The following is a 26990-nucleotide window of genomic DNA, read 5'->3' as shown; positions in this document are numbered from 1 at the left end:
GCTCCGGGAGGACGGGGCTCCGGGAGGGGCAGGGGGCTCCGGGAGGGCGGGGCTCCCGGGAGGGGCAGGGGGCTCCGGGAGGGCGGGGCTCCCGGGAGGGCGGGGCTCCTGGCTCCGGGAACTTCACCCGGGAGCGCAGAAATCCTTCCCGAGGCGGGAAAAACGGATTCCGTTCCACACGGGAAATACTTAGGGTTTCGTTGTGCAGAAGTCTGTATTCGACGTGGACACCGGGGCCACCTACGCACAAAATGTCTCCACCGTTTGTCTTTTTTACCCTCGGCTGGTGGAAGATGAGAATTTGCCGATTTTAAAAGACCCAAGCAAAATGACAGGAATTGTGGCACATTTCCCTGGATAAGCAAGAGCCCTGCAAACTTAGAGGTCTGGTTCCCTCTTAGGATGAAATACGGTCACGTTTCAGCCTAAGGTGTATCCGTTCTTGAATTTCCTCTCGACCTGTCTGAGGATAGAGCGTACGCGTCCTTCAAACGGGGATGCTGCTGAAGAATGAAAAGGTGTGCTTTCTCAGCTGCATCCATCCTGCCACCAAAGCCTTAATTTATAAGCATTTCTTGTTTTATCTCCGTCATTCTGGGCTGACAAAGGATTTGATTCTTGCATAGGTACACATTTACATACCTGCTCTGAGCCAGGCATGGAGCTCCGTGCTAAACTGTGTACAAACTATCTTTTGGCAAAGGGATTATATCCACTAAAAGGAAGGTTATAATCTGTGTAGAACTAAAGGATTGGTTGCTTTGGCAGGGTGCAGTGGCCCACACCTGTAATCCCAGCACTTTGGGAGGCTGAGATGGGAGTACCACCGGGGCTCAGGAGTTCAAGACCAGCCTGAGCAACATAGGAAAACTGTCTCTACAAACAGCACAAAAATTAGCCGAGAGTGGTGGTCTGCACCTGCAGTCCCAGCTACTCAGGAGGCTGAGGTGGGAGGATCACTCGAGCCCAGGAGGTTGAGGCTGCAGTGAGCTGTGATTGTGCTGCTGCACTCCAGCCTGGGCAACAGAGCAAGACCTTGTCTCAAAAAGAAAAGGAAAAGAATTGGTTCATTTTGTTGTTTTTTATAATGCAGCTTTCTTCTCAAAATACTAAACTGTCAGCATCTCAAAATAAATTGTGTTTCTGCTACACCAAAAGCCTAAGAAACTCCCATGAGCCACCCCAACTCCCTGGAAAGAATCAAGGAACCTGAACAGGTTATCTAGCTGTAGAAATAAAATGGCAGCTGGGACACGAGGATTACTAAATAGATTACTCATAGTAAATTTTTTATTTACTAGGAAAAATTGACATGAAGCTGGGTGTGGTGGCCCACACCTGTAATCCCAGCACTTTGGGAGGCTGAAGCTGGCAGATCACTTGCGGTCAGGGGTTTGAGACCAGCCTGGCCAACATGGTGAAGTCCTGTATCTACTAAAAATACAAAAATTAGCTGAGCATGGTGGCGTTGTGCGTGTAGTCCCAGCTACTCAGAAGGCTGAGGCAAGAGAATCGCTAGAACCTGGGAGGCAGAGGTTACAGTGAGCCAAGATCACGCCATTGCACTCTAGCATGGGCAACAGAGCAAAAGTACGCCTCAAAAAATAATGATAAATAAATAGACATCACCTTCAGTCTTTTGTGAAAACTTTGCTCTCTCAAACCATACTTTAAAAACATGGAGAGGGCTAAGCAAGGTGGCTCATGCCTGTAATCCCAGCACTTTGGGAGGCCAGGGCAGGCGGATCACCTGAGCTCAGGAGTTCAAGACCAGCCTTGCCAACTTGGCGAAACCCCATCTCTACTAAAATACAAAAATTAGCTGGGCGTGGTAGCACACACTTGTAATCCCAGCTACTAGGGAGCCTGAGGCAGAATTGCTTGAACCCAGGGCACAGAAGTTGCAGTGAGCGGAGATCACGCCATTGCACTCCAGCCTTGGTGACAGAGTGAGACTCCATATGGAAAAAAAAAAAAAAAAAAAACATGGAGTGGAAAAATTGTCAGCCTCAGCGTCAGAATGTTTCTGGGTTCTTTCTGCAAAGAACATTTGCAAACTAGCCGACCTTCCACTGCTGTCAAGTCAGATGAGCTTTCATTATTATCTTATAAAGGAGTAACAGTTCTTGGGAAGCTAGGACCTGGCATTCCCAATCCATTAAACACCTGTCTGAAAACACCATTCTGGCCAGGCGCAGTGGCTCCTGCCTGTGATCCCGACAATTTGGGAGGCTGAGGCAGGCGGATCACCTGAGGTCAGGAGTTCAAGACCAGCCTGGCCAACATAGTGAAATCCTGTCCCTACTAAAAGTACAAAAACTCAACCAGGTGTGGTGGCAAGCGCCTGTAATCCCAGCTACTCGGGAGGCTGAGGCAGGAGAATCGCTTGAACCTGGGAGGCGGAGGTTGCAGTGAGCTGAGATCATACCATTGCACTCTAGCCTGGGTGACAGTGCAAGACTGTCTCCAAAAAACCCGCACCATTCTATAATACCCTCTGTGTTATAAGCATCATAAACACTGCAAAGAAAAATGTTGGGTTCTTAAAACATCAGGAAACACATTTGAATTCTGAAGAGGAAACGTCACTGACTTTGTTACACATCTCTAAAAACCTACACCTTTAGTGTCCCTGATAGAGGAGGGTTCTCCACCCCCCCAACTCCCTACTAACTCCATCAGTCACTTGTGGCAGGGAGACTGAGGAGCAAGGGATGGCAATATCCCGTATCCTACTGGATGGGACTAAGATTAACTCTGCTCTGAGCATCCTAAACAGTTGAGTGCCTCCTAAATACCACTAGAAATAGAGCCACACTGGAGGCAGCTGGCCCCCAAGCAGCTTCCAGAAGGCCTGGGCAGGAGTCTCAGAATGTGGAAAAACAGTCTGCAAGTGATGACACTGGAAAAGGTAGTGGTTTATTTATTTATTTATTTATTTTCCTACTGTTTCAGCAGGGAAAAAAATGAAAGGTTCTGCTGTCACCTCTAGCTCTTCCCTCCTCTCTAACACAGACATGAAATAAAACAATGTAAGTACTTGACCTAGCCAAGTCTTTCTGAAGGGGAATGGACTGGAGCCTGAGAGGGAAGCAGTCCACTGAGTGTCTGAGAAGCACCCTGGGGCCTGAGCAGCCCTGAGGAAGGGACAGCACTGGAGCCCCTCCCATGGACCAAAGGTGTGGGCTGGGCCAGAAAGCCCCTCACGTGGACAGAGGTGGGAGCTGGCTAGCCAGGGGAGGTTTGGGGACTGCTGGCAGTGAGCCAGCCACGTGTTGACAGCAGTCTTGCTACAGGGCCCGGCAGAAGGGAAGTCCCGGAGGATGTCACACCCTCCCCAGTCTTACCAGATGGAGGAAGGTTCGGAGCCCGAGGCCCACCCCTGGCAGGGCCTGCTCGTAAAAAGAACCCCAGAACGACCAAGGCTAGACTTCTCTCCAGCTATGGCAAGCGGGGTGCACAGACGGAAAAACGAGGAAACCAAGTATTTCTCACACGTAGCACACGGGAACAGTTCACAACTTCCAACTCAGGATAACTGTTTACCAACAAGGTGCTTTAATTTGAAAAGTGTTTGAGAAAATAAATTAGCGCAACGGTCTGATCATCTAACAGTTCTACACGTTTCACATCTCCGTCGCTCAGATGAGCATACACCAAGTCAGAGGGAACAACACATACGCGTGTACAGAAGTGGAAAGAGAAAACACTCATGCCTTCAGAAGCTCACAAATTACAAGCCCTTTAATAATATAAAACAGCTGAACACTGGAGTGTTTTTTCTAGGTCATGAAGAAAGTGAATTCCAAATCTCTGTAATAAACCTGAAATAACACAGCATCACTGTCTTCTGCTCTGCCTTTATCAAACCTGCACATGAGTTTTTAGCAGGTGAGCTGGGAATGCCTGAGAATGTACTTTCTGCCAGCAGACGGGGCCTGAAAACCATATGATCTTCTGAGCCAAGTGAAGAAAAGCAGCCAGAAGCTGGCGTTTAGCGGGTCAGCAGACGAGGATCCCTGGGATGCAAACAGCCTTGGCCATCAGGGGCCTCGCCGGGAGCGGGACCCCCACAAAGCTCCTGAGCCTGGGCCACTTCACTCAGGCTCCTGCTCCCCATCTCCAGACTCGCAGTGGACAGAACTCCGCTTTCTGAAGAAAGAAGATAACTGCATCACATGCTAACAACATAAGCTTCTAAGATACTTTGCTTGTCACTGGAAGTCCTAGAACAAAAGCCTACGGCGGCGGGTGCTCAGAAATCCAACTGGTCGTGTCCCAGAAGTACGGCTCCTGCCACGGTGCTGTGGGGATCGAAGCCCAGGGCCATCGTCACTAGCTTGGTCCAAATGCTCTGAGCAGCGATGTTGGCTCTGTGGCCAGAGCCTTGTCTGAAGAGCCACGAGCCCCCCCAAGCTGCTAGAGCATCACACTCAGCACCTGTGGCCTCCTCCTCCCCTTCAGCCCAGTCAGACCGTCACCAGCTGCATTCCTCAAACCATCTTTCAGGGTCCTGACCCCTTCTGCCAGGAGCTCCCATGGGTATCTGGCCACCCTCCAAGGCCCAAAGCCACACCCTGAACCCCAGTGGGGTCCAGAGGCCTCTGGACACAATCAAGCCCCCGCTCACAGGTGGCAGGTCAGCTATAGGCCCCAACATTTGTGTCCAAGACAGCACAGGGGAGAGAGCCTCCTTTTCCTCCTTTTGGCCCAGGAAGGCAGCCCGGGGATGGCGTCATTCCAAGCAAAGTCACACAGGGCGGAGGGCGCTGAGAAGCCTCACCTGGCTTGTTTACTCGACACACCTCTTCCCACGTGTAGTCAGCAAGGTTCACAGGCTGTGTCACCCACGGGTCCGTCACCAGCTTCTCCAGGGTGGTGCGCTTCTCAGGGACTGGCTGCAGCAGCCCGGACACGAGGCTCATGAGTTCTAGGGACATAAAGCACACAGTCGGTAGATCCAGACTGGGATCAAGGGGAGCACATCGCAGACTCCTGGGTGTGCCCCACCCCCTGCAGAGCCTCTGACTGGGCAGAAGGCGGCCCAGGAACCTCTAGTGCAGGGCCCAGCCGTGCTCGGAGAAAAGCTACAGGAAACACTCATCGCCTCTCAAATGAAAGCCTGGGGCTCAAGATGCCATCTCATGCAACCACAGTCCAGGTGGTGCAGAGGTTCCCGACTGGTCTGTCGTCGGGGGCTCTGGCTATGCGGAGCTGTGCCTATCAGGGTTAACAGGACAGGTGAGGGGATGCCAGCAGGAGCTCTGAGAGGAGCCCCCTGCCTTGCATCTGGATTCAGGCCCCACATCCTTTAACCATGTAGGTACCAGCCCAACCAGGGCCACTTGGAGCCTCACCGTCCCAGGGGACCTGCCCTAGCGGGAGAACACACGGAACAGCCTCTGTGGGTGGAACAGCATGCCCAAGACCCATGGCATCATAGGAATCGAGAGCTTCAGCAAACCTAAGAATCCCTTCCAGGCTGCCAGACACGGGGTCCCCCCCATTCCCCCGAACAATCCATGTGTTGAAGCCCCAACCCCTGATGTGATAATGAGGAGGTAGGGCCTTTGGGAGGTAGCTGGAGTTAGATGAAGTCACAAGGGTGGAACCCCATGATGGGATTAAAGAGGAAGACAGGACAAATTCAGAGCTCACTCTCTCACTCTCCAAGAACCCAGCAAGAAGTTGGCCATGTCCAGAACTGTGAGAAATACACATCCGTTGTTTAAGCCAGTCCACGGTACTTCATCATGGCACAATGTCAACATTGGAAGAGACCTCAGAACCCTGGGGTCCAGCTACCCCTGCTGACCTGGCTGCCCCTCACACCCTCACCAGCTCCTGGGCTTCTGCGGGGTGTGAGCTCCTGTGGTGGCCCACTCCAGATCATCTGGAGGCCTTTCTGGCCACTGAGCCCACATCTGCCTCCCACACCGGTCCCACTCCAGACACAAACAGCCACTCCCGTCCCTGCAGGAAGCTGAGGCACATCAAGGGGAGCTCATGGTGCAACTGAAGCCCCACAGCTTCCACATGCGCCGCTGGGGGGTCAAGTATAGCATATCAAGAAAATGCAATCACATTCAGCCTCAATCCACTGGCACCCACTGTGTGATGGGGCTTCTAACCCAAGGGCCTAATCTTAGCTGCTGCCATGCCAAGTGTTGACTCAAGTCTGTTTCTCACAAGAGGGCCTCTAAGATCCAAAGATGGTAATAAAAACTAAATTATCGAGATGTTTTAAAGTCATACACAAATTCTTCTTTGGCTCAGATCAAATTATTCGATGAATAGAAAGGAAACAAAGGAGATTGTCAGTATGGACAGATCATGAGGACGGAGGAAACGGGAAGCAAGCGGCTGGTCTCCAGGGACAGGGTCGTCTGCCCGCCACCTGCGGCTCACGCTCACCTTGGGACACCAGGTACGGTGGGTGTATGGCAGCCTCCACGGTCTCCTCCAGCTCACAGAAGGGGTTCTCCTCAAAGACCAGCGTGTACAGAGTGACTCCGAGAGACCACATCTCCAGCTCCGGCCCTCTGTAGCTGTGAGAAGGGGGCATCAGACGCCATGGCCCTCAGCACGCACTTGCCAAGCCCGCCCGTGGGAAGCACTGCGGCCCTTCCCGACCAGGCACACGGGCCAGGCAGCGGATTCCCAGGAGAGCCACTCCACCCCTCAAACATGCCCTCCATTTCCACGCGCTTCTGCCCCAGACCAGCCATCAAGCCACCTGCCAGGGCTGGAGAGGCCCCTGGGCAGCTCTGAGGCTAATGAGGAACTTCCTTGCAGAGCACCAACCACAAGATGTGTCCACCAGAGGGGAGGGAGGGCTTCCTGGAGGAAGCAGACTGCAAGTCTGTTGGCTTTGCTGAGGGCCATGGGAGCTGCAGGCTGCTTCAGAACAGGGTTACATGCCCTTCAAACATGTTCAGGCAAGTTCAGCTTGGTGTGACCGTGGACATGCGTGCCCTTTAGAAAGATCACCGTGGCGACGATGTGACGGGCACGCCAGGATGAGACTGAACGGGAGAAACACCGAAGGGTGAAGGCAAGGTGAGTGTTCACACAATGGCGACGATGTGACGGGCACGCCAGGATGAGACTGAACGGGAGAAACACCGAAGGGTGAAGGCAAGGTGAGTGTTCACACAATGGACCAACTACAGCAGCCTCAGGGAAGACACCCAAGGGCCGTTGTTATTTCCTGTCTCCATAAACGTCCTGATCCCAGCTGCCATTTTAGTGGGAACCTAGAGGTGCCAATGCTGTACCAGCAGTTTACATGGCTTGGCCCCCATCCTCACAACCACCTAGCAAGATAAATACTACCTTCATTTTACACAGAAGAGGAGCAAGGCTTGGTGAGGTGAAGCTGCTACCAAGCACACCCTGGAGCCAGGTCAGCCGCACCTGGCCGTGCCCCTGCGCTGCCCGAGACCATGAGTCTCTGGGTCCGCAGCTGGGGGTCTGTCCCGAGAAGAGGTCTGGGAAGCAGCAGTCTCTTCCCAGAACTAGAATCAGACAAACCACAAGAGAAACCACAGCAGTTAGAAGTGCCACAGACAGCCCTCAGCTGGACTCGGAGAAGAGGGGCCGGGAGGGCTCAAGAGGGCAGATCCCAGAGGCCAGAGCAGCAGCGTGGGCGAGTGTCACGCCACCAGCTTGAGTCAGGGGGCGGCGGGGTCACCAGCACAGACTGCAGGAAAGCCGAGGGGATGAGGGCTGCAGGGGTCAGAGCAAGAAAATCAGATTCGGCAGTGTTTGTCTTTGTGTTGTTTCTGTTTGTTAGAGAGAGATTTTAAGACTTCTAGAAGCTGAAGAGAAATATGCAATAGAATAGAACAGAGGTTGGCAAACGTTTCCTGTAAAGGGCCAAATAGCACATAGTTCAGGTTTGGGGCCACATGGTCCCCACCGCAACTCAACTCTGTCACGTAGGACGAAGGCAACTACAGACAACACATAAGCAAATGAGCACGGCTCCATTCCAGTAAAACTTCATTTATAGAGACAAGAGCCAGGGGGCGTTTGCGCGCACACGTTCGTACCAGCACCATGAACAACATAAAGATGGAAGCAGCCCAAATGTCCGCTGACAGATGAATGAGTACGTACAGCATCTCCAGAAAATGCAATCAAACTCAGCCTTGGCAAGGAAGACACTGGCACAGCCCACAGCGCGGATGGACCTTGAGGACTTTACGCTAAGTGAAATAAGCCAGTCACCAAAAGGCAGATGCTGTACAATTCCACATATAGGAGGTCCCTAGAGTCGTCAGATTCATGGAAAAGGAAGTGGAATGGCAGCTGCCAGGGCTGGAGGAAGGGGAACGGGGATCTAAGGCCTCAGCCTGCCGACCCTGGAGAGATGGAGATGAAGATGACAAGATGGAAGCCAGGTCCCTGAGGACAGGACTGGGAGCCAGAACTCAGAAACCCTTTCACCCAGGGATATGGGGAGAGGATGCAGGCGGGAGGAGCTCCCAAGAGGAGGCCTGCAGCCCAGCAGGCCCAGGAGCAGCACACTGCCCAAGCCAGAAGGGAGGGGCCGGGAGGCAGGGCAGAGCCCTGGCAGGGCAGGTGCTCAGGGAGAGGGCAGGCCCGCGGCCCTGGGAGGCAGGAGCAGGGTGGCCGAGCGGCGCTGAGCTCTCGCCCAGGGTGGATAGCCCGCACCCTCCCCAGGGTTCCAGCCTGTGTGCAGGGAGGGTAAGAAGCCACGCAGCAGGCGTCATGGGTCAGTGGACAGGGGACGGGCAGTTCCCTCCAGCACGGAGGGCACAACAGCCACTGCAGGGCAGGCAGAGCCAACAGGACACACCAGGAGGGCAACAAACCACATTTGCCCTTCTCAGACCTGCCCCTTCAATACTTCACACCGTTTGCTGGCTCTGAAGACACATGGAGGGTCTAGCGGGGAAGAGCCACCTGTACTTCCTCCACACTCTGCACACAGGGCATCCAGGCCCAGAAGAGCCCATGCTTGCCTGGTGTGGAGGCTGGCACAGGCCAAGGCCGCTGGGCTCTGAGGACTCGGGGTGGGCAGTCTGGAACCCGCATCTCCTGACTGATGAAACACGGCCTAAGCAGACCCCGGCCACTCCTCTCCCCGAGCTGAGGTTCTCCCGAGAGTCCAGGGCACAGCACGGAGCTCCCGCAGTGACCGTGAGCAAACGCTCTGGCCTCAGGCCACCAGGTCAAGTCCAACTCCAAGCAGGTCTGTGTGAGGGACCCCGTGCCCCTGTCCTGTGAGGGCAGCACGAGCTTCCCTCCTAGAGAACCGTATGGAACAGACGTGGGCGGTACAGCAGAGCACCGCCTCGGCCGACTGTGAGGGTCCAAGCAGTGCCGTGACCATCCGGCCCTCTAACCATGAACTCACCCAGAGAAGCGTTCCAATCACACCTCTCTTAAATACATGTAGGTGTCAGAGGAAAATATCCGTTGTCTGTTTCTGACTTAATAAAGTCTGTTTCGTACACGTAAAGACGCACTTGGTTTATGTAAGATGAGCGTGAGCAGACGTGTGCAGCAGAGAGCACCGTCAGCAGAGGCCCCACTCAGGCCCCACAAACCAACCACAGTCTTCCTTTCCAGTTTGCTTTCCTCTCTTAAGCTCCCGAGGGGAGGCCCTGCCCACACCGGCCCCCGACTCACAGGCTCCCCTGACTGGAGGGCTGCAAACGCGGCCACACACCCCAGGATGCTGCTGCTCCCCACAGCAGAGGCTCAGCTGGCCCACTCCAGCAACATGGCATCTGCCGGTCAGCGACAGCCCCTCCAGCCAAGCGCTCCGCCTTCAGCAGGAGTCCTCTGCCTCGGGACTCTCTAGTGCTAATTTCTTGTGTGGTCAGCCCCACCGTATTTTATTGAAATAATGATTCCTGTCATCAAAATAAATAAATCTAACTAAAAAGAATCCTCTTCGCTTACTGAAGAGTACCATTTTGGGAGACTCTTATCTTTAATGTTTTTCTTAGCTTTTTATTCTGTGAAACTCCAAACATCAATAAAAGCCAAGAAAGTAAAAGGGTTAACTCCTCTGTCGCTCACCCAGCGCCTCTGACAACAGGACCCTGCCTGCCCACTTATCTTTCGGCACATCATCCCCGGTCACTCGACACTCGTCACCAAGAGGCACGAAGGAAGCCACCTTCCCACCCGGGTCCCGACAGAGGGCGCAGGGACGGGCGGTCCCGCAGCAGCATACATACGGATTCCCCATGAGAACTTCCGGTGCACAGTACTCGATGGTGCCACAGAACGTATAGAACAATTTTCCCCTTTCCAAGTAGGCGGCCGAGCCAAAGTCTATCAGCTTGATGGTGAAGTCCTCAGCGATCACGATGTTCTCGTCCTTGATGTCACGGTGAATGACGTCTTTCAGGCGCAGGTATCCCACGGCTGACACCAGCTGGAATCAGGAGGACAGAGGGGCTCTTTAAAAAGCAGTGTAACTAAAACATGCCTTTAAAATAAGCTGGAGCCGAAGACAAAGGAAAAATAGCCCTCTGACACATAATGAACTGGAGCCAGGAAAGATTTCTGAATGCTGAAGATACGACTGAAAGCAAACAGGAAGCAAAGCCGCTCCAGGAGGCATGCTCCCCGGGGCCGGCCACGTCGGCCAGCGAGGTAGCAGCATCAATGTGAGACGCGTGAGTTCTGTCTGCTGCTTAGAAAACCTTCCCAGCAGACACTTGCCCCACAACGCACACCATGCCTATCCCAGGAGGAAAGACAGACAGGCCACAACGCCACAGCTCAAAGACACTCCTGGTGGGCAAGTGAAATATGGGTGCAGGTTTGGTGTGACATGGGAAGAGCCGGAGAGAAAGCACCCAGTCGACAGCGTCAGCCCATAGGGAGGGAAAGGGCCCTGCCCAGAGTTCAGGCAGCATTTGGGACAGAGCTGGGAGCATAGCCTACTCGAGGGCTTAAGCGGCGCCTCAGAGAGCAACACGAGGCATCACCCATCCTTTCCTCAAACGTGTGGCTGCTCAGCGATGCACTTAGGGTGCTTACGCTGGAAACAGGCTTCGTTCCCACCAGCTGCTCCACCGCCTGCCCACTCCGCCTCTCCAATAACAGAGGCCAGCAAAATCAGCGTTTCAGTTTAGCTCAACTAGGATGAATTCGACATCTGACTGCGTCGTAATCTGGACACCCGTTGTACCAATCAACTTAGTGATTTCATGGATGTATCATGTTGATCTTTTGAGACAATTTTATATTTACAAATGAGTATCTTTCAAATCAGAAGCGACAGTTAATCACAGGTTAACTATGCCCAATTAATTAACTTATATTTAATAAATATACAAATATTTACATACATATATACAAACAGACATACCTGTGTATTTACAGATACATACACATGTGCATACCTACACACACAACATACTTGTACATAGATACACATATAAATACACATATACAAGCATGCATGCATGCATACAGACTTACATATATATGCAGATATATACAAATCAGTCACGATCCAGTTGGAAGACAGAAACCACACATTAACATGAACATGGAAAGTTTCGTTGAGATTTATTAACTAGTCCTGAGAGGTTAACTACAAAGGGATGAAGTGCAACTTTAAGAAAGCTGCTCTTCCAGCAGACGCCTCCCGTGCCCTGGACCAACAGCGCTGCCCTGGAGCTGCCTGAACCAAGCCAGCCTGTTCCCAGGCCCCAGCTCCCCTGCCGCTGAGCAGGCCCCGATGAACCTAGAGCTGACAGGCAGTGCCCTGAGAATGAGCACGATTCCTAAATACGTTAATGTGTGAGAATGTGTTTTGTAAAATTGTGAATCCACACTCACGTGTGATAACATTTACGTCTATATATTTACAAAGGGGTGTAGATAGCTCTGGCAAAACCTTTACAGTATAGAACACCGTCATCCCCCGTCTCGCTAGCCCCAGAACCAGCACCTGTCAGGCGGCAGCTCTTAACAAGTGCCCCTCGACGTTCGCTCACACAGATACTGTATTTGCTGTCAAAAGTGTCAGAAACGAGTCTCTGCCACAGCTTAAAGGGAAGATGTCATCTTCCGACACAGGAACAGGGAGAGAGGTGACCTTTTTTTGGCAGATCCATAATGCCTGAAACTTACAAGTAGGAGCCTGAGAAACTAAACTTCAGAAATCCAGTAACTCCTGAGAGTGTAAAGCTGTGAGGAAGAAAAGCTGATTCACAGAAGCCATCATTAGAAATCGAACAGTGCCCGGCAAACAATCCAAGAGCAAATGTGAGTTGTCTACACAGCCCTTTGCTGGTATTTCTCCAGTTCTTTGGGGGGAGCGGTACAGAATGGAACCACCACCTTCACCTTAAAACCCAAGACGAGTTACCGTTTCTTCCGCCTCGCCCTCTGCTAGGATGCCTTCCTGTTTTGCGTATCACTCTCCCATTCCAGTAAAATAATGGCCAAGGATCAATATGTAATGACACACAAAACAGTTCAAGACAAATACTGCAGAATGAGAATGTCAGGATCTCTTTTGCTGGCTAATTAGGTCAACAGCCGCCATCTGAGTGAGCGTTTACAGCCTGCAGCCGCTGTGCCGCACGCACGCCTTTCAGGCACTCTCTGACTTCACCCGAACCCTTGTTGGTTAATTTTTATGCCTGTGGTGGATATTTTATGTATGTGAATAAACCTTAACCATTAAACAAACTTTCCCAATCATTCCAAAACTGTATCTGGCCTCATTCTTCCTTCCCAACCTCACTTTCTCTACTTCATAGAATTTTCTTCTGAAAATATACAACCTCCTCCATGAAATCCCCACACAGAAGGCGAGGTCCAGCTCAGAGAGAGAGCCGGGTGTGGATCGCTGATCTTTGCAGCCACCAGACCCAGGCACCCAGGCTTGCGTTCGCCCCACCGTGGCTCTGGCCTGCTCTTACTTGTCGGAAGATGTAGCTCGCCAGGGGCTCATCCAGCCGGGGATGGCGGTCGATGAAGGCGAAGAGGTCCAGGCCGGAGCCGTGCTTCTCCATCACGAGCTGGAAGAACCCGTGGTTCTGAAATACATCCACTACCTGGGAAAAGACAAAGTCAAGTGCAGCTCTGCCAAAACATCTTCAAGTCAACAGCTGAAGACATTTGACTTGAGCAAAGTCAGGGCGTCTCTAAAGAGGAAATCGTTGTCTACCTTGATGATATTGGCGTGCTCCACCCTGGACAGAATTGCAATCTCTAAAGGAACTTTCCCAAGGTTGGGATCCTCAATCCAACAATCTTCCAAGACCTTCTCCTTCTTAATAAACTTCACAACCACCTGTGAGGAAAACAGGGTGGAAACAGCTGAAGCCAGTCCTGGAGCATCCCATGAAACCAGGGGCCACCATCAGTCCACGCGGCAGGTGCGCCCCACACATTTACCTCCCCTAAGTCCCAAGGACATGAAAGAAGAAACACAGGTATAAACCCCTGCAGCATAAGGAAGCAGAGAAGGGTCAGCAGCTGACCAGAAACGTGGCACCACTGCACCCATTCTGTAAGGTGGACAGATGGGTGTGATAAAGAAGCCAGCTGGAGCTGAGGGAGCCATAACCTGGGCGGGAGAGAGGGCCCTAAGGCCCCAGGGCAGGTAGCCTGGAGGACATCCACATCACCCCGACTTCTTAACCAAGGACTGGAAGCCCTGGCCAAGAGAATGAACTAAGAAGCCTGAAAACTAGAAAATATAAAGAAACGCCATCACTTTTATATATGTTTTCAACATTGACTCAGATTAATCAGAGTTTAGCAAGACTGACAAACATCAGGTAAATATACGAAAAAGTGCCACAACAGTCAATGATAGTCAGGGTGACAGAAAAAGATGCCACTCACAAAAGAAACCCTGCAAGCCACTGAAAACCTTGTCGCCCAGTGCAACACCTGCTGCTAAGGGTGTCGGCACGCAGCTGAAGGAGTGGCAGGCCACCCAGTGGGTGCCGACCACAGGATGGGCGTTTCAGGTGTCAGCAAGAGATGGTGAGCAAGATCATACACCAGGGAACGATGAGAAACAAGAAGGAAAAGAAGATGCGGGAGGAAGTGCCGCGGGGCTGCGGCCCCTGCGAAGTGGGTGGGACGGGGAGGGAGTCCTGGGAAGGCAGCTTCTGGGTGCCCTGGGGAATGCCCTCCAGACAGAGGGCAGCAGGGGCACAGGAGTGCGAAGGAGCGCACCTGAGCTGTGCGAGGAGGTGTGAGGGAGGCGGGGGCTGGACAGGCAGCATAAGGGGGCATAGGGAGGCATTGGGGCGGGGGGGGGATCAGAAGGAACCACAGGAGCCTGGGCAACATCCAGGCATCTCACAGTCATCAGGAGGGAAGGGGGTGGCTTTGGTGCCAGCCTGTGGGAGATGAAAGGAGACAAATTCTGAAGATCCTTTGACGGGAGGGTCACCATGGCCCAAAAGGCCAGAGGTGAGACTGAGGAAAAGCCAGAAGACGAGGGAAGCAGGGCTGTGGTCCTGAGGGGCCAACGAAGGGCCTGCTGAGACGTGGCAGAGCTCCAGGAGCCCGGGGAGCAGGGGCACAGACACTCTAAGTGCAGATGCCTGTGGCCTCTCCAGCTGCAGGCCCAAGGAGACAAGAGCGCAGCTCCTCCAGGGTTCCCACACACACCTCAGATGAGAGTCAGGAGGAGGGAGAGGGAGAGAATCAATGAAGCCAAACAACAGAATCCTCTTAAAATAAAGGAAGCTTTAAATATTCAGATCAAAGTCTTACCAAGTATCAAGCGAAAATAAAGAAAACACACACAAACATACACCCCTGAAAACATGCGGCAAAAATTTTAAAGGACAAAGACTTTAAATCTAGGAAAAAAAAAAAAAAAAAAACAGGTTGCTGTCAGCAAAATTCACTTCAAAATAATGCTAGATGACCACAGATACAAGTCTAAAAAGTTCTGAGGAAAAAGCCTTATCACCACTAAAATATGAGAGAAAAATAAACACGTTTTAATGCATATAAGGACTGATAGTATAATGTCCATGAATCCTTCATGGAAAAATTAGCAAAAAATATATTCGAGCAAATGAAAAATAAACCTAGGAAAAATAAGAAACTGGACATACAAATAACGGAGATTTAGCAAAAGAACAACAAGACTGGTACAGTGAAATTACAAAACACTATTGAAAGAAATTAAAGATCTAAATGAACAGTAAACTTTCCACGTTCACAGATCAGAAGACTTGATATTGTTAAGATGACAATACACCCAAAGTGAGCTAGATTCAACGTGATTCCTGGAAGAATCTCAGCCGGCTTTTTTGCAAAACGGACAAGCTGATCTGAAATCCTTATGGAAATGCAAAACAGCCGAGACAAGACCGGAGGACTAGCATTTTCCAGTTTCATAACCGACTGCACAGCCATAGTCGTCAAGAGAGTCTGGTAGTGGCTTGAGGACAGACTTAAGATGGACGGAAAGACTATAAATCAATGGCAGGATTCAGGTCCAGAAACAAAACACACCCATCTACGGTCAGCTGATTTTTGACAAAGGTGCCAAAAACCACTCCGTGGTGGGAGGACAGTCTTCAAAGAGCCGTCCTAGGACAATTAGATATCCACGCACAAAAGGGTGAAGTCAGACCCCAGGCTCACACCACGCACAAAAGGGTGAAGTCAGACCCCAGGCTCACACCACGCACAAAAGGGTGAAGTCAGACCCCAGGCTCACACCACACACAAAAGGTAACCTAAAAATAGATCAAAGACTTACATGCAAAATCTAAAACCATAAAACTCCTAGAAGAAAACATGCAAGTAAGCCTTTATGACCTTGGGCTTGGCAGTCTTCTTAGATATAACACCAAAAACACAAGTGACAAATGGCAAAAGAGGACTTCATCAAATTAAAAACCTCTGCTCTCCAAAAGGCACTGTTAAGAGAATGAAACACAAGCCACAGACTGGGTGAAGTTCCCTTATCAGATAAAGGAATAGTAACTAGAAAATATAAAGAACTCTCAAAATTCAATATTATTTAAAAATCCAATTTTTAAAAGCTGGCAAAGGTTTAAAAAGCTTTCCTCAATATTGTGAAAATGGCCATACTGCCCAAAGTAATTTATAGATTCAACACTATCCCCATCAAGCTACCTATGACCCTCTTCACAGAACTGGAAAAAAAAAAAACACATTAAACTTCATATGGAACCAAAAGAGAGCCCGCATAGCCAAGACAATCCTAAGCAAAAAGAACAAAGCTGGAGGCATCACGCTACCTGACTTCGAACTATACTACAAGGCTACAGTAATCAAAACAGCATGGTACTGGTATCAAAACAGAAATACAGACCGATGGAACAGAACAGAGGCCTCAGAGGCAACACCACACATCTACAACCATCTGATCTTTGACAAACCTGTCAAAAACAAGCAATGGGGAAAGGATTCCCGGTTTAATAAATGGTGTTGGGTTAGCCATGTACAGAAAGCAGAACCTGGACCCCTTCCTGACACCTTACACTAAAATTAACTCCAGATGGATCAAAGACTTAAACGTAAGACCTAACACCATAAAAACCTTAGAAGAAAACCTAGGCAAAACAATTCAGGACATAGGCGTAGGCAAGGACTTCATGACTGAAACACCAAAAGCATTGGCAACAAAAGCCAAGATAGACAAATGGGACCTAATCAAAGTCCACAGCTTTTGCACAGCAAAAGAAACAGTCATTAGAGTGAACTGGCAACCAACAGAATGGGAAAAAATTTTTGCAATCTACCCATCTGACAAAGGGCTGATATCCAGAATCTACAAAGAACTAAAAGAGACTTACAAGAAAAAAACAAACAAACCCATTCAAAAGTGGGTGACACATATGAGCAGGCACTTTTCAAAAGAAGACATATATGAGGCCAAGAAACATGAAAAAATGCTCATTATCACTGGTCATTAGAGAAATGCAAATCAAAACCACACTGAGATACCATCTCACGCCAGTTAGAATGGCAACCATTAAAAAATTGGGAGACAACAGATGCTGGAGAGGATGTGAAGAAATAGGAACACTTTTACACTGTTGATGGGAGTGTGAATTAGTTCAACCATTGTGGAAGACAGTGTGGCAATTCCTCAAGAACCTAGAAATAGAAATTCCATTTGACCCAGCAATCCCATTGCTGAGTATACATCCAAAGGAGTATAAATTGTTCTATTATAAAGACACATGCACACGTATGTTCACTACGGCACTGTTTCCAATAGCAAAGACCTGGAACCAACCCAAATGCCCATCGATGATAGACTGGACAGGGAAAGTGTGGCACATATACACCATGGAATAAATACTGTGCAGCCATAAAAAATGATGAGTTCATGTCCTTTGTAGGGATATGGATGAATCTGGAAACCATCATTCTCAGGAAACTGACACAAGAACAGAAAATCAAACACCTCATGTCCTCACTCATAGGCGGGTGTTGGACAACGAGAACACACGGACACAGGGAGGGGAGTGTCACAAACTGGGGTCTGTTGGTGGGGACTAGGGGAGGGACAGCAGCAGGTAAGGAGTTGGGGAGGGATAACATGGGGAGAAATGCCAGATATAGCTGATGGGGATGGAGGCAGCAAACCACCTTGCCATGTATGTACCTATGCAACAATCCTGCATGTTCCGTATATGTACCCCAGAACCTAAAGTACAATATTTAAAATTAAAAAAAAAAAAGATTTCATCAAGGAAAATATGCAGATGGCGAACAAGCACGCACAAAAAGATACTCCGCATCATTACAGCTCATATCATTTGAGCATTATATAATGTCCAGAAATAGGCAAGCCTGATTATGTTAAATGCCAAGAGAGTGGGTACCCTGGGGTCTGTGCCCAGAAGGGCTCCTGAGATGCTGGGAAATTCTGTGTCTTGATCTGGGTGCTGGTACCGTGTCTGTCCAGTTGCTGAAAGTCCCCAATAACAGACACTCATGTTTTGGGCATCCTGCATTTAAATATTTTCCTAAATAACTCTCAGGGGATATAGCTGGAAAGCAATAGGTGTCTCACATTTCACATGCTCAAGTGCTCTTCTGGCATTTTCTTTCCCGTATCATAAGCCGTGTGTTTCAGGCCTGCTCTCTTACTCTTAATGATAACTACTGGGATACTAGTGCTTAGCCCTGAAAGAGCAGGTCATCCTAAACACTGGGGAAAAAAACTCAATAAAGGTTTTTTTAAATCTTCTCTTTTCTGGCTGGGCACAGTGGCTCATGCGTGTAATCCCAGCACTTTGGGAGGCCAAGGCAGGTGGATCACAAGGTCAGGCGTTCAAGACCAGCCTGACCTACACAGTGAAACCCCATCTCTACTAAAAATACAAAAATTAGCTGGACATGGTGGCAGGAGCCTGTAATCCCAGCTGCTCGGGAGGCTGACACAGAAGAATAGCTTGAACCCAGGAGGCGGAGTTTGCAGTGAGCTGAGATTGTGTCACTGCATTCCAGGCTGGGCAACAGAGCTAGACTCCGTCTCAAAAAAAAAAAAAAAAAAAAAACTTCTCTTTTCCTCTACAGCTGGGAAGAAAAAAGAAAGCCATTTTTACTCACCATAAAGCTAGGGGTTTTTTTGTTTGTTTTTGGCCTTTCGTTTTTTTCTCGGAGACAGGGTCTTGCTCTGTTGCCCAGGCTGAAATGCAATAGCCTAATCCTGGCTCACTGCAGCCTCGACCTCCTGGGCTGAAGTGATTCTTCTGCCTCAGCCTGATTTTTTTTAACTTTTTGTAGAGACTGAGTCTTACTATGTTGCCCAGGCTGGTCTCAAACTCTTGGGCCAAGCAGTCCTCTGGCCTCAGCCTCCTGAAGTGCTAGGATTACAGGAGTGAGCTGCTGCTGGGCAGCCTTACCCCACCCATAAAGCTAGTTCTAATCAACAGTGACAGAATCAACCTCCCAACACTCTGGCCTCTCCCATCCTGTCCAACACAGTGATGGCACGGGATGCATGCCCATCTCTGCTGTCTGTCACCAGGTCACCAGGCCTGGGAGCATTCTTGGTACAAAGGAGATTTTTTTTTTTTTGAGACAGAGTTTCGTTCTCCTTACCCAGGCTGGAGTGCAATGGCGCGATCTCAGCTCACCGCAGCCTCCGCCTCCCGGGTTCAGGCAATTCTCCTGCCTCAGCCTCCTGAGTAGCTGGGATTACAGGCACGTGCCACCATGCCCAGCTGATTTTTTGTATTTTTAGTAGAGACGGGGTTTCACCATGTTGACCAGGATGGTCTCGATCTCTTGACCTTGTGATCCACCCGCCTCGGCCTCCCAAAGTGCTGGGATTACAGGCGTGAGCCACCGCGCCCGGCCCCAAAGGAGATTTTTAAGACGTGGGAATTGCACTCTATTCTGTAAACTAGAACGACCCTTAAGAGTCTATTTTCTGACTGGTTCCTTTGCTCAATAACGTATGAGGCTTATAATAACATTTAAATTGACATCTGTTTTTTAAAAGGCAAAAACTACTCGTAGTTTCTTTTTATATTAAGAGAAAGAGTCTGGGGCTTCTTTCTTCTGCTTTAAGGGATTAAGGTTTAAAGAAACCTCTAGAGTCCATCAGATTCCTGATACAAACCAAGAATGAGAAGATCTGCTCAGATACATTAAAGATGAAAATAGAAACCTAAAAATCAAACTGTTGGCTGGGCATGGTGGCTCACACCTGTAATCCCAGAACTTTGAGAGGCCAAGGCAGGTAGATCTCTTGAGCCCAGGAGTTTGAGACCAGCCTGAATAACATGGCAAAACTCTGTCTCTACCCAAAAAACAAGAAAGTACAAAAAAATTAGCCAAATGTGGGTTGGGCATGGTGGCTCACGTCTATAATCCCTGCACTCTGGGAGGCCGAGGCGGGTGGATCACCTGAGTTCAGGATTTCGAGACCAGCCTGATCAACATGGCGAAACTCCGTCTTAAAAAAAAAAAAAAATTAGCCAAATGTGATGGTACATGCCTGTAGTCCCAGCTACTCAGGAGGCTGAGGTGGAAGGATCGCTTTAGCCCAGGTGGCAGAGGCTGCAGTGAGCTGAGATCATACCACTGCACTCCAGCCTGGATGACAGAGTAAGACCCTGCCCTTAAAAAAAAAAAAAAAAAAGGAAAAATAAACCTGTTTAGAAACACATGACAACAAAAGTAAGGTAAAACTGTAAAGTCAAACATCTGGGAAATGGCCAAAGTGTACTCCAAAAGCTTAATACTCTAAGCACTGTTACTATTAACGGTATTGAAAATATACATTCAGTAACCTAGAAAAGTAGAAAAACTCATAGAAAGTATAAGAAATTAAAAGAAAATAAAAAAAACTTGATGAGTAAAAGAGACAGTTATTTGGCAAGTGTGGCAAAGAAAGAGTGAAAGAAGAATTAGGACAGCCGAAGGCGCATCACCTTCCTGTGCTGACACACCACCCAACGGCCACTCGGCCAGCCTCAAGCAACTCTGACATCCAAGGAAAGAAAGAAACTCAGGTATGAATGGACATTTTAAAAATCCCAAATAGAAACAGCAAATCAAATTAAGCAATGCATTAAGAGACTGTTTTAATATAATCGAAGACAGATTCTGTGAATATGTTATTCGTTTTATTAATAAAGGTAACAAGGATATGAACATCTCAATAGATACTGAAAAGACATTTTTTGATAGAATTTGATAGAACTCAACACTCACTGTTAAAAAATTTTAGCAAGCGTGATGGCTCAGGCCTGTAATCCCAGAACTTCGGGAGGCCGAGGCGGGTGGATTATCTGAGGTCAGGAGTTTGAGACCAGCCTGGCCAATATGGTGAAACCCCATCTCTACTAAAAATACAAAAATTAGCCAGGCGTGGTGGCAGGTGCCTGTAATCCCAGCTACTCAGGAGGCTGAGGCAGGAGAATCACTTGAACTCGGGAGGCGGAGGTTGCCGTGAGCTGAGGCTACGCCATTGCACTCCAGCCTGGGCGACAGAGTGAGACTCCATCTCAAAAAAAAAAAAAAAGAAAATTAGCAGGTTGAAAGTAAAATGAAAAGAGCCTCAAATAAAAGATGCTCAACAAGAAATGAAAGGAGCCACAGCCACCCTGGAGAAGCAGCAGAGCCCTGGAGAACAGCACACCTGCCGTGCAGCATGCTCCACAGGTCCTAGCTAAGTGACAGGACTGAAGGATAAAAGGGTGATGACAACCAAATCACAGAGGAGAGAAAACTGTCATGACTGCAGAGGAGTGGCTGTTTATCTAGAAAATCCAAAGGATCCACTAAAAAAGCATTAGTACCAGGGAGACTTGGATATGGACATGTGATGAATCAGTCCAAGCTCGGATATTCGGTGCATTCCAGCAATAAGTGACTAGAAGATGCAGGGGTGAAAGGATCCTGTGGGCGACATTGCATGACCCTCACGGGAACCCGCCAAGCCAGGCACGAGCACGCCTGGACGGTCTAACAGCATTCACAGCGAACAGCAGATGCTGCTTCTCAACAGGAGAGTGGGCACCGTCCTGATGTCAATTCCCCCATACTGAAATATGTCTGGGCAGCTACAAATCCCAACAGGACCTGGGAGGGAGGAACTGTAGTTCTAAAGTTTACGTGGAAGGAGAGTATGTAAGAGTGGCCACGATAACTGGGCAGGAGGGGGTGGGGGGACAAGCAGCTGGCAGCCTTCACTGCACCTAGAGGGACGCCCCGCACGCGGCAATCCCTGTTCAGCTGTGAGCTATAAACAAAGGTCATTCCAGGGACCCAGGAAGACCAAGAGCTTCTGTTGCTCAGCCTGCTCGCCTCTTTCTTGGGGCTGTTTTCCAGCTGGGTGGAGGGTCCTAAGTTTGGCTTTAAGCATGCCTGTGTGTTGCCTGCAAGATATCAGCATCCACGTGGGTAGGAGAGGGTGTCAGAAAGGGGGGAACACAGACCCAGATGTGGGGTCTCAACAGAGGGTGGGAGGCGAAGCCCTGAGCCTGGCTTGCTGGAGTCTTAATCTACAGCTTGACAGGCTCAGCAGCCCTGGACGATGCGTGCACTGCTGTATCCTGAAGCCGCCCCCAGGCCAAACAGGCCAGCTTGCGTGCTTGGTGCGGTATGCAGAGGACTCCTCCAAAAACCCCAGGTTTAGAGAACTGGGACCAAAAGTCAGGAGCCACCTGAAGTGATGCCCGGCGCCCTCCCCTCCCAGAGCCAGCATACCTCCTTGTTTTGTTCCTTGTCCACAGCAGTCCACACGAAGCCGAAGGCCCCACTGCCCAGCGGGCTCAGGGTGCTATACTTTTGGGAGTACTCGCCCTCACAGGCCGCCAGCCCCTCCAGTTCCACAGCCTTGGGGGGATCCTCAAACCAGGGTCTGGCTCTGAGCACCTGCCACGCAGAGGAAGGTCTGTGGGTCACACGTCACTGCACCTAGCAGAGGCACAGCACCCACGGGGACCCCTCTGTCTGCGGCAGCCGCCCGAGGCAGGCGGGCCCTGCACTCCACTCACCCTCTCCTCCCGTACTCTCAGACCTATCTCCACAGGGCACCCCAAACAGCCTCAGCACGCTGATCCAAACTGGCACCCATGTCGAAATGTGTTGACACCCCACCATACACATGGGTCTGTGCAGATTTAAAGTGGCTTTACAGTCACACTGAACATTAGAAGACACTGTTAATAGTTACAAACAGACCATATTCCCATCCCCGAGGAAACAGAAAGAGATGCCAACTGGGATATTTGCCGCACAGTACAGGCAAGTCCAGGGCACGTGCTGACTGCAGATACCCACTTCCCCCAGGCTGGGTCCAGTGAGCTCGGCAGCAGTGGAGTGGGTGGAGCCGGGCAGGCTGGCAAGGAGCAGGCAGGTCCTGGCGGCCGAGTTGCGGTGGCTGTGGAGGAGGTCTTTCACCAGCCAGCAGCAGAACAGGGGTGATGGGCCCTGGAGCTCCACCCGCCTCACCTCAAACTCTATACCTGATGGGTGAGAAGGCGAGAACGCACAGGCCTGTGATGACCTGGCTAGACAGCAGCTTTAGGTTAGAGAGTCCAGTTCCCAGAATGCAGCAGTCCAATCCCCAGCAGCTTTAGGTTAGAAAGTCCAGTCCCCAGAACGCTACCAGGACCACAGAGCAGTCCAGGCAGAGGCAGGCAGCACCAAGGCTTGGAGGAAAGCTGGCAGGGCTGGCAGGGGAAACCCCTGAGGCATAGCCTACAGGACTGCAACAACCACGCCTCCTCACTCAGGGCAGCCAGGGGGCCAGGGAAGCCCTCCAGAGAGGCCTGCAGACCACCCCCAACTCAGAAAGGCCGGGAGGATCTGCACTCAACGTGCCCCTACACACAGTGGGTCTTCTGCCTTCCAGTGACGAGAATGAACGGTTTACGTTAAAACCATGCACACATGTACGTACTCCAGTTGCTACGAGCCATATGACACTCCATACCCACTTACACAGAGAAAGCATGTACGCATTTTACACAGCACCTAGCTACACACCAATGCAAGTGTGGTTACCTCTTTTCGGTGGTAGGGGTTTCCAACTGATTTTATCTTCTTTTTCTTTATGTTTCTAATATTTCTACAAATAACATGTATTATTTACAAAATTCTTTTAAATGTAAGAACCCTAGCTATCAACACTACAAAATCAGCAATATGGAAACAACTAGCTAAAATAATGTGGACCCGCTAAGAAACTAGGAAAATAAAAAAGAAAGTAAACGAAGAGAATCAACCTCCAAGGAGCCAGCAGAGGGGCCTGATCACATGGCCTCACAGAAGGCCAAGTTTTTCAGAGACCAGGGCAGCATAAACACCAAAACCACGGAAGAACACGAGCACCTCGCCACGCTCGTCTCCCTCAGCCTCTCCGTGTGCCCACCGAGGTGAGGCTGGTGGGAGGTCGAGGGGCAGACTGCAACACGACGCCCCCACGCCTTCCCTGCTCCCGGAGGAGTGGCTCTCTGAAGTGTGTGGCCTGTCAGGAGGTACAGCTGGAACTGATGGGCATGGGGCAGCTGGCCTGGGACCCTGGGCTCCACCCTCCCCAGGCACACACATTTCTAATCTGAATTTTCAAGGGGTGAATGATAATGCATTCTCCTCTAAAACATGATTTCTGCTGAACCTAGTCCAGGGTGACACCCCGCCGGACCCCAGGACAAGGAAGCCCCTGCACCGCCCGCACTTGCACTGAGGGGCCCAGGACATACTCAGCCGCAAGCCGTCTCGATGGTAGCAGCTCCCCGAGTAGGCACCCTCCTGGATCTCCCGCTGCAGGCCAGCAGCCCCAGGCATCACGGGTGTGGAGGTGACCTGGATGTCCAGCATTGGCTCCTCTGCTGAGGGGCACGTGTTCTCAGGGCAAGCGTCCAATGTGGAAGGAATGCGTCCTGGGCTTCCTCTGTTGCTGGCTGCATAATGTTCAGAGGACACTGAACAAACCTCAGACGGCTCTGTCAGATCATGTCCCAGGCAGCTCTCCCGGAACCCTCGGCCCTGGCCAAGGTCAACACAGGTGCCGGTCAGCAGTAGCAGCTCCCTGTCATCCAGGATACATGACCCCTGTTCCTGGAGACCGCCCACATCTGGATCGGAGCCCACTGCCGAGGAAGAGGGTGTCCCTCCGAGTTCAGACATAGCACAGGAACAATTTGATGATGTTTGGTCTGTCTGGTCACTGGAAAAGAGCTCCTTCAGGTTCCAGGAAAACGAATTCACATCAACCTCCTGGGCCTCCACTTCCTCCAGGCCCCGGGGGAGGTCCGTGGCCAAGGCATAGCAGGCTGAGGAGCTGCCCGTGCAGCCACCGTACAGGTCTCTGCCTCCCGGATCGCAGGACAGCACAGGAGCAGTGAAAGCTGGGCACTCTGTTGGGACGAGCTCAGTGTGGGGGGTGTCCAGGGCTCCCGCAAGGCTCAACTCCGACAGCTGCTCCTTAATCAGGCAGGTCTGCAGCTCTTCTCGGTCATTTTTCACTCCCAGCCACGGCTCATCTAGAGTCGGTGTCCCTAAGGAGATGCCTGCCACCCCAGACGGGCTGCAGACCAAGTCCTGGCTTCGCCACAGCAGGCCCTGTTCACTCCTGTAGCAAGCGCAGTGCATCGGGAGGCTGCCCACCACCAGCTGACCCTTGGCCTGGCGCTGGGCCACGGCGACCCCAGCCCAAAGGTCTGAACCACTGACGCCCGTGAGCTCCAGCTGGGCCTGCTGACACAGGCCACACACGCCAGCGTTACTGCCCCCATCCTCAGCTGGGACTGGAGCTTCAGAATCTTCACATGAAGCAGATGGCTTTGCATCCACTGGTTCGGGCCTGCTTGCTCCCAGAAGGCCCCATCCAGGGGTCTCTACTGCCACAGGCTCCTCTCTCCCCGAGGCAGTGGCGTGCTGGTCCTCGGGCAGCACCTGTTCACTGTGCGCAGGCGGGCTTCCTTCTGCGACGCTATCCACCCTGAGGATGATGACATGGATGACAGTCATGCAGGGCCACAGAGGAGTGAAAAGGAGAGACGGCATCGATTCCCCATTAGAAACAAGTGCAAAGCACTGAAGGCCACCAATTTATAATAAGAGAAAGACTAAATGTGCACTTCGACTCAAATTTCCCCAGAGAAGTCCACATTTAGAAAGGATTTGCAGAGAATGCTACCAAATGCCCCACACTAACGTACGGGAGCACTTGCCAATGCGTTGGCCAGCACTGCCACTTCATGGTGCGGCCTCTGGTGACCCCAGGGCCCCCAAACCCCAGTCAGCTGTGCAGCGCTGCTTCCACCTCAAGGGGAAGTCCCTGCTGCTGCCTTGAGGAGGTGAGAGGGACTGGAGAGTCCCTGGGAAACTCTACAACAGTAAAAACAACAACTGACTACAAACACCATCCGACTTCACAGCCAACTAGGGAAATGGCTCTCAGATTTGGGAAACGGCTGTCAGACGGGACCCATGCAGAAGGGAACGGGGCTGGGAGGCTGGGCGCAGTGGCTCACACCCGTAATCCCAGCACTTTGGGAGGCCGAGGCAAGCAGGTCACTTGAGGTCAGGAGTTCGAGACCAGCCTGGCCAACACAACAAAACCCTGCCTCTGCTAAAAATACAAAAATTAGCCAGGTGTGGTGTCAGGTACCTGTAATCCCAGCTATTTGGAGGCTGAGGCAGGAGAATCGCTTGGGCCCAGGAGGCAGAGGTTGCAGTGAGCTGAGATCAAGCCACTGTGCTCCAGCCTGGGTAACAGACCAAGACTCCATCTCAAACAAAAACAAAAAAGGAAGGGGACAGGGGCCAAAAAAGACAGACGAGGCTGGTGAGGGCAGCTCCTAAGGGCTGCACATAATATCCTCAAGCATTCAGCATGTGGTGACCCACAAGGAGGCTGCCACAGTCCGGACGGGATGACCGCAGAGCAAAGGGACCCAGGCCTCCTGCCAGCCCTGCCACTGTGGCCTCCACAAGGCAGACTGACACTGGGCGCCAGATGAACAGAATGTGACCATGCCACCTCCCTGGGGAACAGACACACGGACAGGTTAACGTCAGCGACCTAGTAAAGGTATACCAGAGGCTCAGAAAGAGGACAGGACCGGGTGTAGTGGCTCACACCTGTAATCCCAGCACTGCGGGAGGCTGAGCCCAGGAGTTGGAGACCAGCCTGGGCAACACAGTGAAACCTCATCTCTACAAAAAAATTAAAAATTAGCCAGTGTGGTGACACACACCTGTAGTCCCAGCTACTTGGACAGCTGAAATGGGAGCCCTGCTGGAGCACAGGAGTCCAGGCTGCAGTGAGCCATGATCGTGCCACTGCACTCCAGCCTGGGCATGGCACAAGGCCATCTAAAAAAAAAAAAAAAGATGGAAGAGGAAGGATACAGCCCAAGGGTGGCCTCCACAGAGAAAGGGATGGTGAGCTAAGTTCTGAGGAAAGCAGTTTTCTGGGGGAACTGAGGGCGGGCTGAGAGCCTGTGTCTGCCTGCACCGCCCCCTCCTTCTCTCTCTCCCCTGCACCTCCCTCCTGC

The 26990-nt window shown here is 51.0% G+C and overlaps 1 protein-coding gene across 4 annotated transcripts in view; it reads right to left on the bottom strand.

The window, feature by feature from the left end:
* Nucleotides 1-3535: 3535 nt before the first annotated feature.
* The window catches only part of PASK (PAS domain containing serine/threonine kinase), a 44440-nt gene continuing 20985 nt past the window's right edge, over nt 3536-26990 (bottom strand). For 2 of the 4 annotated variants that reach the window (XM_032269538.1, XM_032269537.1), the window contains exons 10-18: nt 24189-25429; nt 22765-22949; nt 22189-22356; nt 13175-13300; nt 12927-13061; nt 10218-10417; nt 6415-6548; nt 4784-4930; nt 3536-4152 (exon numbers count right to left, since the gene is read on the bottom strand). In XM_032269538.1, the coding sequence (XP_032125429.1) occupies nt 3995-4152; nt 4784-4930; nt 6415-6548; nt 10218-10417; nt 12927-13061; nt 13175-13300; nt 22189-22356; nt 22765-22949; nt 24189-25429 (2494 nt within the window). In that variant the 3' untranslated portion in view covers nt 3536-3994. The remainder of the gene's footprint in view (nt 4153-4783; nt 4931-6414; nt 6549-10217; nt 10418-12926; nt 13062-13174; nt 13301-22188; nt 22357-22764; nt 22950-24188; nt 25430-26990) is intronic. The other 2 variants (XM_032269539.1, XM_032269540.1) reach the window with 2 other exon arrangements.

The sequence above is a fragment of the Sapajus apella genome, unplaced genomic scaffold (assembly GCF_009761245.1).
Source record: "Sapajus apella isolate SASKATOON/1434 unplaced genomic scaffold, GSC_monkey_1.0 scaffold194, whole genome shotgun sequence".
NCBI lineage: Eukaryota > Metazoa > Chordata > Mammalia > Primates > Cebidae > Sapajus > Sapajus apella.
This window is presented reverse-complemented; position numbering and strand designations above follow the sequence as displayed.